General features: G+C 33.5%; 1 protein-coding gene across 1 annotated transcript; it reads right to left on the reverse strand.

Annotated features, from left to right (window-relative positions):
- Positions 1–12990: 12990 nt before the first annotated feature.
- On the reverse strand, positions 12991–14400 carry LOC127717378 (uncharacterized). Its single transcript, XM_052223065.1, has one exon. It carries the CDS (start codon positions 14380–14382, stop codon positions 13276–13278), a length of 1107 nt encoding a protein of 368 aa, XP_052079025.1. The 5' UTR covers positions 14383–14400; the 3' UTR covers positions 12991–13275.

Genomic DNA, 14400 nt, shown 5'->3' on the forward strand with positions numbered 1-14400 from the left:
CAGGTTGTGACAAAATGACACATTTTGTATGGATTATACCGGAAAAAACATCATTATATGATTAGAAGCTAAACTAAATGATAGAAGTGTTAAATAAAATACGAGAAGATAGCTTTTAGAAAATGCTTTGAGAATATAAAAAGAAAAGATAGGATCACAGTACGTTTTTTCCTGCTAAAATATAAAATAGCAAAATTTCATGTAGATTCTTTCAGAAAATGCACTACTTCAGAGTTACCTCCCCTTAAAATGCCATTTTAAAAACATTAAAAATCAAGCAAACATAATCTATGCTTGTAAAAATATTAAAATTTATAACTTAAAATCTTATAAAATTGTTCTTTTAAATGAAAATTCACATTAGTTAGTTGCATTCCTCATCCAATTTTGCTAACTTGATTGAAAATCTGGACCTTAGGTTCTCTGTTATTTACAATCCAAGATGGCGAAAGACACCCATACTACCTTAAATAGTTACAGTGCTCTAATATTAAAAGGAGGCAATTTAACCTAGTTAATATTCTTTGATTTGAAAAAAAAAATCATTGGTGTGCTTCAAAGTTTACAAAATATTTTCATTACATAACGAAAAGAGATACTGGTTTATGGTATTGTAATCTTAAAACAAATGTGAAAGGTCGTATCTGAAATTAACGTTATTTTTCCAATCTGTTAATTTATGCAAAGTGAGTTTTCCAAATACTTTGCATCCACTGTTGTATAATCTAAACATATTCTGTTTTGAAGCCCAGGTGGACAATTGGAAAAACCCATTTCCATTAACATTTTAAGTGTTTTTATATGACCGCAAAAAAATTTTTGTGGTCGTATATTGTTTTTTTTAATTAGCATATCTGATCATTAGGCAAACCATGCACGATGTCTATTCTCTCTATAAACAGAACATTATGCCAAAAGAGTTAAAATATTTCTTGTTTTACCTTTTCTCTCAATTTATTTTGTTATGCCCCCGCCCTAGCGGAGGGGGCATCAAGTTTTACCCTTGTCCGTCTGTACGTCTGTCCGTCCGTCCGTAGATCCCAAAGTTGGTTTCCGTTCTCTAACTTAAGTTTGCCTCAACCAAATGTTATGAAACTTATACACAATGCTTATTACCATAAAATACAGATCATGTTTGGAATTGGGTGGCATCACTTTTATCGCTCTTTAGTAATGCCCCTTTCTAAACAAAAAATGCTGAACTTTTCGTTTCCGTTCTCTTACTTTAGTTTGCCTCAACCAAATGTTATGAAACTTATACACAATGCTTATTACTATAAAATTCAGATCAAGTTCGAAATTGGGTGGCGTCACTTTTACCGTTCTTGAGTTATGCCCCTTTCTAAATATAAATATTGCTGAATTTTTCGTTTCCGTTCTCTAACTTTAGTTTGCCTCAACCAAATGTTATGAAACTTATACACAATGTTTTTACCATAAAATACAGATCAGGTTTGAATTTTGGTGGTATCCCTTTTACCGTTCTTGAGTTATGCCTATTTACAAATGGAAAATTTGCTGAATTTTTCGTTTCTGTTCTCTAACTTAAGTTAGCCACAACCAAATGTTATGAGACTTATACACAATACTTATTACCACGAAACTCAGATCAAATACAAATTTGGGTTGCATCACTTTTACTTTTCTTCAGTTATGTCCCTTTATAACTTCATTATGTTATGCAAGAGTGGGCCTCATCTGTGTCCCATGGACACATTCCCCATTTATTGATTTTTAATGCATTACTGTGTAAGAAGTGGCACATGATCAAAAAGAAATTTGGGTTATACATCAATGAGACAGCAAACAAATGGAAAATAAAATATATATATAGGGAAACACACAGAGTTCAATAATAGATGCCTGTGAAGACACACAGTATGTCGAGCTCTAAATCATCCTGCGTCTTTAAAAGTTGTTATTATATGAAAAACCCAATAATGGATGTGCTATCAGCAAAATGTGGTTCAAATAAAAAAGAAGCCAATAAGACAAAAAAAAAACCCCAAAATACTAGTATGTGAGATGACATCACAAGCAGTGATGGGGTTCCTGACTTGGGACATGCCCTTGAATATATGATGAGTTAAAAAAACTCTTTTGAGATCTTAACCACCTCCCATTTTAATCTTGATTAGATTGGTCCAATTGTTATAGTGCTGTTTGATATACAAAATATACATTGTGTTTACATATAACTCAGTTGATCAGTAGTATTATTGGTTGATCCCTCTATTAATATTCCAACCGTTTACCAACAATTAGTGATTTAAGATAGGTGAAACACAATTTTATTGCTCGATTTGAAACTTCCAAATTTTCTCAGCATCACTGAAGAGACATTATTGTCGAAGTGCGCATCTGGTGCAGTAAAATTGGAATCGTTAATGCTGTTGCATTCATTAATGACAATTCCTTTATTTAGTTAATATTTAAATATGGGGTATAGAGTGGTACAATTGACACCAACGATTTATAACATTAACATATGTTAAAACTTTTTTTTACCATCAACAACACTTCTGTACCTGTCCTTCATTTCGTTAGTTGATTGGAGTGGTAAGCAATTATCTTAGGAACTTAACCGAACTTCAATACGAAGACTGCTTTAGGAAGTAATTATTTATCTTGCTTTTGATGGAATGTTGGCATTTCATGTAAGAATTTGTATCTCGGCAACACAAAAACATTGTTTTTGAAAGTTTTAAAATACAAGGTATGCTTGTGCAATTCAATGTGTGTAACTGATAGTAGGTTTAGATCAATAGACCAATTATCAGAGCTGATATTTATTCTATATCAATACTAATACTTTTGTGTACGACTGAAACAATAAAACAATTTTTCAATGTGTAACAAATTAGCGAAAGTCTAAATAAACACAAAGTTCAGAGTGTGGATCCATGCCTATTTTTAGGCAGTTAAGCTGCCTTATGCGAGCACCCTAGATTTGTGTTCTACCCAATAAATGCTGAAATACGTGCCATTGTTATTATCTAGCTGGCTATTATGTTATTTATAACTAATTGGACATTTTTTTAATACTTTTATTTCTGGAATACAAAAAATATGACCAGAAAAACCTTAAATGATCGTCGAACTACCCAAAACTTTTGAAGTTGCACATAGGAAGTAGTGCTCAATAGAAATCCGTATGTAGTTTATTATCCCATGTGCTTTTGGCTACGATGTCAAAGAACAATTGTATGAAATATTTCATCGCCGAAAATCGGTAATTACAAGTCGTTTATATTTCCCAAATGGCAAAATGCGCAGGAATATTGTTCATGTACAACAAATCTCTATAATAGAGGAAATAAAGTAATATAAGTGGGCGGTAATTTTTAACTTATCTTGCCAAATAAGGTTGTTGATATTTTATGAATGAAACGGATGCGGAAATCGACGTTGATGGGATGTTTTAAGTAATGGTAACAACTCGTCCCCGAGACAAGTCGGACCGAATCCACTCAAACCGTCTAAGAAGACAACTTTGACCGTTTGTCAGATTTACTTAGGGTTTAATAAAATATTAGACTAACATGTCTAGCGGAGCCATTAATCTTTTGTTTGTGCATTGGGGTATATTTAGTGGTATTTGGAGGGGCCTGAAGAAGGGAGGGATTTACTATAGAACCCTATGGGATTTTATTTTTTTAAATTTTAAATTTTCAAATGAATATTTCTCAAAAACAGTAAGTGATAGACACATGCAGTCTTCAGTAATGAGAACAGGACAATAAAAAAAATCAACCAAAATATAGGGTGAGTCCCTGGGGGTCATCCCAACCCCCTTCAATTTGAAAATGTACTTTTATCTTGTAAACCGTCGACATCCCCACCCCTAAACAATATATATACTTGTATGGGACAATAAAAGAAATCAAATGAAAATAATTTGGAGGAGTCCCGGGTGTCGTCCTTACCCCTCCTATTGGAGAACTTGGAAATGGTCCAGATTCCCACCCCTAAACCATATATATTCATGTATGGGACAATAAAACAAATCAAATGAAATATAGGGGGAGTCCCTGGGGTCACCCCAACCCCTCCTGTTTGAGAACTTGGAAATGGTTGAGATCCCCACCCCTAAACCATATACATTCATGTATGGGACAATAAAACAAATCATATAACATATAATGGGAGTCCCTGGGGACACACACCCCCTCCTGTTTAAGAACTTGTAAACAGTCAATATCCTCACCCCTAAACCATATATATTCATGTATGGGACAATATAACAAATCAAATGAAATATATGGGGAGTTCCTCGGGTCACCCCACCCCCTCCTGTTTGAGAACTTGGAAATGGTCGAGATCCCCACCCCTAAACCATATTTATTTAAGTCTCCCAAACAAAGTTTGGAGACTTATTGTTTTTGCTCAGTTCTTATTACTTTTATTATTCTTCTTTTTCTTTTTCTTTTTCTTGAAAACTTGTAAACGGTCGAGATCCCCACCCCTAAACCATATATACTCTTGTATGGGACAATAAAACAAATCAAATGAAATATAGGGGACTCCAGGGGGGTCACCCGCACCCCCTTCTTTTTTACAACTTGTAAACGGTCAAGATACCCACCCCGAAACCATATATTTTCTTGTATGGGACAATAAAACAAATCAAATGAAATAAAAGGCGAGCCCCCTGGGGTCACCCCACCCCCTCCTGTTTGAGAACTTGTAAACGGTTGAGATCCCCACACCTAAACCATATATATTCTTGTATGGGACAATAAAACAAATCAAATGAAATATAGGGGAAGTCCACGGGGGTCACCCCCACCCCTCTTTTTTTTTTGAAAACTTGTAAACGGTCGAGATCCCCACCATATATATTCTTGTATGGGACAATAAAACAAATCAAATGAAATTTAGGGGAAATCCCCTGGAGTAAACCCCCCCCCCCCCCCCTTTCTTTTTGAAAACTTTAAACGGTCAAGACCCCATCCCTAAACCATATATATTCTTGTATGGGACAATAAAACAAATCAAATGAATTAAAAGGCGAGTCCCCTGGGGTCACCCCACCCCCTCCTGTTTAAGAACTTGTAAACGGTCGAGATCCCCACCCCTAAACCATATATATTCTTGTATGGGACATAAAAAAATCATATGAAATAAAGGGCGAGTCCCCTGGGGATCACACCCCCCCTTATATTCTTACCCCACCCCCCTTCAATTTGAGAATGTGCTTTTATCTTGTAAACGGTCGAGATCACCACCCCTAAACCATATATATTCCTGTTCGTCATTTCAAGAAGATTTGAATGACATACAGGGTTAATGCATAGGCGTCACTTATGTATATCACAAACCAATTTGTACTGGACTTTGCCCAATGTCAGGCGACCATGGGAATGACGAATTATTGGAGCTTTGTTTGGGAGACTTCGTAACAGCATCCTGTTACAATTATTTCTTGTCATGTATTGGACAATAAAACAAATCAAATAAAATATAGGGGGAGTCCATGGGGACACCCCACTCCCCTCTTGTTTGAGAACTTGTAAACAGTCAAGATCCCCACCCCTAAACTATATATATTCATGTATGGGACAATATAACAAATCAAATGAAATATTTGGGGAGTCCCTGGGGTCACCCCACCCCCTCCTGTTTGAGAACTTGGAAATGGTCGAGATCCCCACCCCTAAACCATATGTATTCATGTATGGGACAATATAAAAAATCAAATGAAATATAGGGGGAGTCCCTGGGGTCACCCCACCCCTCCTGTTTGAGAACTTGTAAACGGTCGAGATACCCACACCTAAACCATATTTATTCCTGTTCATCATTTCAAAAAGATTTGAATGATATACAGCGTCAATCTCCTAGGTGTCACATATGCATATCACTTTACTAGACCAAACCAATATGAACTGCACTTTGCCCAATGTCAGGAGACCATGGGAATGATGAATTATGGGGGCTTTGTTTGGGAGACTTCGTAACGGCATCCTGTTACAATTATTTCTTGTTTATTATAAAATTTTATTGATGCAAGAAATGAGTCTAGGTTAATTGAATTTACTTTAACTATTAATAAATTATTTCTGGGCCTATAATAATTTTCATTTATGGCTCATTTTAAAGAAAACATATAAATCTTTCAAGCAGTGTAAAGCCCGAGAATGTTTGACCAACTGTTTTATAATCACCTGTCATTTTATTCCAAACTTGGTATGAAGTAACATCATACATATGGGGGTGAAGATGGGGGTCATTTACATTGATATATGAGTTGCTTTTGAAAACCTTGATGAAATATTAATTAATTTGCCTTAATAATCAATTCATTAAATGAACATAAATGTACAATATACGAATGTTTAATGTTTGTTCTTTCAAATCTTGAAAAAAAAATTGAAGCAACACTGCCACAGTTTTCATAATTACGTTTGCCTTGGTTTTTGGTTAACTGCCTACAGCGCTTACAGTGCTTTGATTTTTATTGGGTTTAATGTTGTATTATAACAATGGTGGTAAATGAAAAGAAATATTAGACTATCAAGGCTAGTGAATATATTTTCCGTATAAAATAAAAAAAAGTTTGTGAAAGCTTCAGGTTAAGTTGGTTCAACTAACAAGAATAAAAGATATGAGATATTTACCAAGTTCTCAATGATTATTTAATTGATATTTTTGTTTGTTTTGTTATGATAATGCATTTGATTTAATATTAACTTGGTGGTAAGGATCGATTGTTATTTTTATTGATGGATTGATACCAGGAGAGTGGACTACAGAGATAAATGTAGAGATGGATCAAAATGAAACCAAGCAAAATGCATATGAATTTGCATCGATAATTCAAATGAATTTTGTAGCAACAGCTAGAAAGGTAATAAACTATCAGTTGGTTATTTGTTTGAACAATGTAGTTTGCAACAGATTTGCATAAAGAACAATATTGGTGACTGCCTTTTAGGTTTGTGTGTAGTGAATTTTACTGAACGAGAAAACAGGAAAGGGTTGATGGAGCTGAATTTTAATACCAATCTTTAAGAACATCATTTGGACTTTAATGAGCCATGTATGGCCAATTTTCATTTACAATATATTAACTGTGGATATCTAGATCACGGGAAAATCTGTATGATGCCAACGACTTGTGTATGAATGCTGTTGCTGCTGATATAAAAGAAAAAAAACACAAGATATTTTCAGACAAACGAACATATAGATACAATAAGTTAGTAGTAGTAAAATGCAGAAACAAAAAATTGAAGAAAAAAAAGCAATTTAAGCATGTAGCTATGATGTTATTCATCATAATTTACATTAAGTGCATATTTTTTATTTCAGAAATTTGAATGTAATTATAGAAGAATTCACCACCAGATAGAGTATGACAACAGGCCATTGGACTATCTTGTACACATGATAAAATGTCACAGTATGTTCATTCATTTAATGTACCTGATGATCTTGCATGGCAAGTACAAAATGAATCTTTGGACAGATTTCTGACAGAAGTTACCACTGAATATTTATTTCAACAAGCAAAACAATACTCGTGATGACCAATTTAATGTTATAATTTACAATTAGAAAATCAAGTAGAATTTTGCTTTTAACATCAGTTGTGAATATGAAATGAATTTCACTAAATTATGATTTGTTAAGACTTGGATGTACTAATGTTTTGTTGTGTATTCTAGGCCCAGCTGAGGAATTTCATCCCAGAAATGTTTAAATACTCAACAGGTTGAGCAAGCGAGGTTGGGAAAAAGGAGAAAGCAAACCAATTTGATGGCCTTCTGATTTGCCATGGGCCAAAGTCAAAAGTGATGCTTGCACAGATGAGGATAAAGACGGGTAAATGATTACTTTCTCCGAACTTTTGGCTCAAAGTACTATGTAAACTTAGATATCACTTTGAATCTATTAACACTTACTGTGAATGTTTTTCTGGGTACCTCTTGTTTTCTCAATGACGAATAGGTTGGTTGAAGTACTAAAACAATGTATAACACGGCCTCATTTAGTTATACCTGTCCCAACTGGTCTGGTTATCTAAAGTTATATCATAGTAATTTTGTCCCTTACAGTATTTTTTTTATAAGTAAACCACCCAAGGAAAGGTGTATTATAAACATACAGGAAGGAACTGTGGTTCAGAATGTAATGAAGTAAAAGTTTGACCATGATAATAAACAAGAAGATATTTTTTTTTATTACAAGTACCTGAAATTACTGATCATGAGGTGAAGTGGACTGATCATACATTCACTGACCTGACATTTGTGATAGTAAATGTTACTTATATATAACGTGTTCTCCTCTGAGAAAGAGTAAGACTGAATTGCTGTACCTTTGTTATCTATTTATTTTGTCTGGTTTTCATTCTCTACCGTGCATGAGATTCTGAACCCACGAATTCAGGAACGTGTTAGTTAATCTTGCATTTTGAAATTTTACTTTTTGCTGGATTTTTTTTATAAATCAGACTGTAAGTGATTTATTCAACCCAATATTAGGCTATCCTTTGGTAAGTAAGACTGTAAATGATATTCTGAATATGCTGAATATTTAGCATAAGCCAGGTCCTCATTTACTTGAATAATTCTTGCTCTGTCTACCTGTGACAATGTGATCCCAGTGAACATACTGCAAGTAGCATTATGTATGTTTACACTAAAGGACCAAGGTTGAGCAGGAATCGGTGTTCATCAGCCAAGATTCTTACAGATCATATGACAATATATTTGTATCTGAGAATGTGCATATTAAATATATATTTCATAAAAGCAGAATGAATGCATTTTTTTGTTGAGAACAGTGTATATATTTACATTTTCATATACTTATTACATACCCTATTGTATACGTCTTTGTCTCTTTATAGTACCTAGTATGAATATTGATGTCTTCACAAAATTCCAAAATATTTTACTGATGGGAGAATTCTGCATTTAAAGTGTATGAAAATGCATTTGCTAATAAAAACAACGAAAGTTTGTATCTGTAAGAGGAGGTTCTAAATGTAAGAACAACTTGTACAATCTTAACTATATTTTTTCAGTTTTAGCCACGCTTTTCCTGAATAATCAGCAAATTTATTCCTATAATATTATAGATTTATAATTTAATACACCTTATGGACAAAACTCCTCTGAGACCATTTACTAGAGAGCTTTTGTACTTTTGATAGATTGTATGTCAAGTCATCATGGGTATTTGACCGTCCAATATGGACATTTTACTTTGAAGATTTTTGTCATGTTGTAGTTAATGGCACCTTGTGAACAATTCTGAAACCACAAAAAACCTTTTGTGCTCAATATTGAGATTGTTTTTAATTATGTGTATTGTAAAACTAGACTTTTGACTATTTTTGCTTGAGTTGTCTGATTTCTATCGTCTTTGGCTTGTTGTAACATAATGAGACCTTGTGAAAGACCATATGTAGAGAAGCTTTCTTGCATTTTTTGGTAGAATTGTATGTCCTTATTAGTAATTTACAATTCTAGGTTGATTTTACAATTTTTAGAACTATATATATTCAAGGAACTATATATATTCACAGAACTATGTATATTCACAATATGGTTGATAATTGAACTTGCTATTTTAAATATATCATGTATATGTTGCACTTTTTTCTGTTCAATGACTGTTATAGATTTTAACAACATATGTTGTATTTTGTATAATTGTTTTGTAATTCATGAAGGTGTGCATATTGTCAGTATTAATCTCACCTGGCCCCAAGGGCTAATGTGAGGTTTTGCCGTAGCTTGGCGTCTGTTGTTGTCATTTAATAATTGGCACGACAAGATCTGGAAGAAATAGGTCAAAAAGTTGCAATTGCTAGTTTTCTACTTTATAAGAAAACTTTGAAGATTTCTTATCCAGGTTTTGCAATTTTGATAAACATCTTTAGTGGTTAGAGAGAAATTTTAAACAGAAAAATATAATTAGCACCATAAGATAAAAAAATATTTCAATCATGAATTATGTTTTATTCTATACTGATTGACAGTGGCCATTATTGAAGATGCACATTGGTCCAGGTGAGTTACACAGGCTCTTTAGGTAAATGTTATGGACTATTCACAAAGTGAAGGGTATTTGTGTTTAATCAATTTTTGATAAATTTGGTACATACATGTATGATGTTCTGTTTGCCTGCTTAAGAATTCCTAGTTTCTTTACCAAAATGTGTACGCACATACTGAAGATGTGATTATTGTCAATATTATATTTACTTTCTTCAATCCTTTAAAAAACTCAGTTATGAATAAGTAAGATTAATTAAATTTTTTGTTTAATTTGCCTTATTGTGCACCGTTTATCTGTTCAACTCTTCCAACAATTTGAAATGTACCAAGTTTCTGTTAAATAAACTGTACGTACACATACCAATGATGTGCACGTTATCAGGATTTTTAATTTAAATGTGTTATTTACAAAATGAGGAATAATCATAAATTTTGTGTTTGTATTTGCTAAAGAAAAATTGTATATTTTTAATGCATTTTTCATATATGGTGCATTCATATATGGTGCAAAGTCTCCTATTCCTAACAAAAAACCAATGTTTGGGTTTGAGCATTTCTGATGAAGGAAAATCGAGAAATGTGCTTCAGACGTACATGTATATTTTGTTTATCAATTATTTAAGTATATCTGAAATAGGTCCAAAATCAACAGTTTCCTTAATGAAAATTGTGAAATATGTAGGGGAATCATGCAGATACAGGATACTTGAAATGCAATAACAAAATAGTAGATGCAATCAATATTAAAATGATAACTAAATGTTATACCTTAATCTGGTCAATTAGCCATGGTAAGAATGAAATTGTAACCCTTACATTATAAGTCCCCTTCCGCAAAGTTAAAAGAAGACTAAATGTTTGTAATCAGTCCAAGTGTCAGTTTCCTCTGTCCATTTTAGTTTCCACACTTTTCTCAGCAATATTTTCATCTGTTCATTAGATATTTGGCATTTAGCCATATTAGTGGAAGTAACAGATCAAATTAAAGTTTAAATCTGGTGTAGCTCTTTGTGTAAAGTTTTGACCAAGTTTGACATCAAATCTGCTAGAAAATAATAAGTGTTCCGCACTTCACATTATGTTATACATAAATCAGTGATTAGATATTTGATGTATAATCCTACTATAAGGCCTTTCATATCCTGTATGAAGTTCTGTTTTTGTTGATAGTTTTCTATTTGAAGTTGTTGACATATAACATAGAAAATTGCTTAGAATTTGTTTCCCACACTTTTTTCTGTAATGTCTGAACTAGTTTTTTTAATATATTTGGTCACACCACAATAAGATACATGTTGGGTAAGAGTTTTGTTCCAGAAGAGAGATTTTTGCAGGAGTTGTGGTCATTGGACATAAGAGACAAAGAAAATTACTTGGAAATATCAGTTTTTCTGCATTTTTTTTCTGTAATGGCTGAATCAGTTTATTTGATATTTTCGTGTATAGTTCTATCATAAGAATAACATTGAGAATGGAAACGGGGAATGTGTCAAAGAGACAACAACTCGACCAAAGAGCAGAAAACAGCATAAGGCCACCAATGGGTCTTCAAAACAGCGAGAAATCCCGCACCCGGAGGCGGGCTTCAGCTGGCCCCTACACAAAAATGTGTACTAGTTCAGCAAAAATGGACGTCACACTAAACTCCGAAACATATATATGAACCAAAATTAAAAAAACACACAAGACTAACAAAGGCCAGAGGCTCCTGACTTTGGACAGGTGCAAAAATGCGGCGGGGTTAAACTTGTCTTGTGAGATCTCAACCCTCTCCCTATACCTCTATCCAATGTAGAATAAACATGCTAACACACAGCAATACGCACAATCAAACTCAGTTTAAAAGAAGTCCGAGTCCGATGTCAGAATAGGTAACAAAAGAAACTAAGCAAATTGACAATGATACATACATTAACAAAGGATTACTAGCAGTTACTGACATGCCAGTTCCAGACCTTAATTAAACTGGTTGAAAGATTATGTCTTCATCATATGAAAATCAAGCACAATCCCTCCCGTTAGGGATTTAGTATCATACCGTCATAAAATATACGAGAAGAACATAACCCGTATCAATTACGGTACTAGTTTAAGTTTCAGTCTGGTTGAGCGCTTTTTACAGGGGGTGTGGTCCATGTATAAGAAAATTAGTTTTAGAAATTTAAGCTATGAGAGAAATAAAAACATTGGGTTGGGCTGGTATATTACGAAATATCTGGATCTTTGAATAAATATTCTGACCAAATTAATAACAAGAAGGCAATTCCAACCTAAATCAATTGCAACTTAATGCTTGTCCCATACTAAAGCGTCTACACAGGAACTGTATTTTAATCAGATTGGATCAATTTTAAAATGCAATAAACTATATATGAAAAGTCTGTAAAGAGCCATTTACATTTGTCCTGAAATTAAAGTGGTTGAATAGGTTTAATAGGGATGTAGACTGGCCACCGTTGACATTTGGCATAAATCAGAGTTCAATACAGGTTCTACAGTAATAATAATCAAAAACCTTTTCAGTTATTTCTGTGTATCTTTTGACTTTTATTACGTTTTATTAATGTAAAAATTTCTCTTCTTCTAGTGATTGAGATAAAACAGGAGAAGGGTCAGTACAAAAAAACTGTTCCAGTAATCAGCATGTTTATGTGCCTATCCAAATGCAATAATATTGTCAGTGGATAGGAGATATTCTGATTTTCTGTAAGATTTTCAGGTTTTGAATTTTTTTTTCCAATTATCCCAAACTTTTGAAGACTTGGTTTGATTTTAGGATGTCATTGGGTGTGGACTTGTATCCTTTTTTGAAAGCCACTAGTAACCTTGGGATGTCTTATTTGCTAACCTACTTGTCCTCTTCATCCCCAGTGGGACATATTTGGTTAACTTTTATTGCTTGATTGCTGTACTATTGACTTTTACCCAACATATTCTGTTTATGTAAATGATTGACTGATCTACCATAATAACGTAGTTATAATTTGGCTTTTATTATGATATTAGCACAAACAATTCATTCATGAATTAAGCATAACATAGTTTTCTAAGAGCCGTTGATTTGGTTGAACATTCAGTTTTTTTTTCTGTAACAAAATAATCATGGTTTAACTTTCTTCAAAATCATGCCATCCACCATCGTGTATTGTTAGTGAGTTTATACTACATATATGTGAGTAATGTACTAAATGACTTTATTTTAAAATTATGATCAGACACACAGAATCACCAAAATGTTATAAATAATGTACATACATAATTTTCAAGAAAACTTTACAGTGTGAAGTTTTGCATCACATGATTTAGCATCTTCTGATTCACATCCCACCCATAATTGTCCCTCAGTATCAATATCTAGTGACCATGGGTATATTATCTCCATATCTTCCATAACTTTACATGTCAGTACATTTCCCTCCCCTGACAGAACATGAAATGCCTGTCTGATAAAATCATTCACTATAACATGTCCTACTGATGTTGTCACTATATCTTGAGGGTTAAATAGTTTGTTCCCTGAATTAACTTGAGGATGTCCCTGATAGGTCCACTTAACATGTCTCTCCCTGTCCAGGACCACGACCCTCCCATCGTAATCAGATGTTCTATTTATAACAAGTATGTCATTGCTAACATTAGATGTAATTCTAATAGGGACGGTAAATAATCTCTGTTTATGTTTATCATACTCATATGATTGTTTTTGTATACCATCCATCCCAAACAATATAACTTTCCTACAACTTTTGTCTGTGAGGTTGTAAGTACCCCCCTCCTCCATAACTCCCAATATAATCTCATTGTGTTTAGTGACATGTATGCCGAGTGGTATCAGTGGTGACACAGACAGAAAAGGTTTGATTTCTCCTGTCTTTGTTGTTAACAGACTGACATCAGTACTGCCAGACAAAGACAGGAGCATATCTTTACTTGCTGTAAGTGACATGTCATAAACCTGAACTGAAATGTTCTTTACAGTTCTTATCTTGTCATCAATGTTTATTTTACTTAGAGTAGTCATTTCAAAGTTAGAGATCCATGCTACTTTGTTGTTCAGTGTTAACAGTCTATGTACATAGTTTAACTTAGTAGTATAACTCTTGATAACTTGCAAGTCAATATTGGATTGTTCCTTTGTTATTGATTTGGACTGAAGTGATCCAAATAATTCTGACACAATTATGTCCACTGGAATGAAATCACTAACCTCCTGTGGTAATTGATGAAAGTCTATATTAGGAAGATTACTGCTAATTTCTTTTATGGCTTTAATAATTTTGTCTGCTCTGTTACTTTCCTTTGCTCTTTTAAATTCCAGTTCTTTGTCATTTAGAATATTTTTAGTGTCCTTGATTTTCTTCTCCGACATTTTTTGCAGTTTTTCAAC

This window comes from Mytilus californianus, unplaced genomic scaffold, assembly GCF_021869535.1.
Source record: "Mytilus californianus isolate M0D057914Y unplaced genomic scaffold, xbMytCali1.0.p SCAF_1, whole genome shotgun sequence".
Lineage (NCBI taxonomy): Eukaryota > Metazoa > Mollusca > Bivalvia > Mytilida > Mytilidae > Mytilus > Mytilus californianus.

What these genes read in the sequence shown, in the direction of transcription:
- LOC127717378 (XM_052223065.1), bottom strand. Translation starts at nt 14,382, where the DNA reads ATGTCGGAGAAGAAAATCAAGGACACTAAAAATATTCTAAATGACAAA.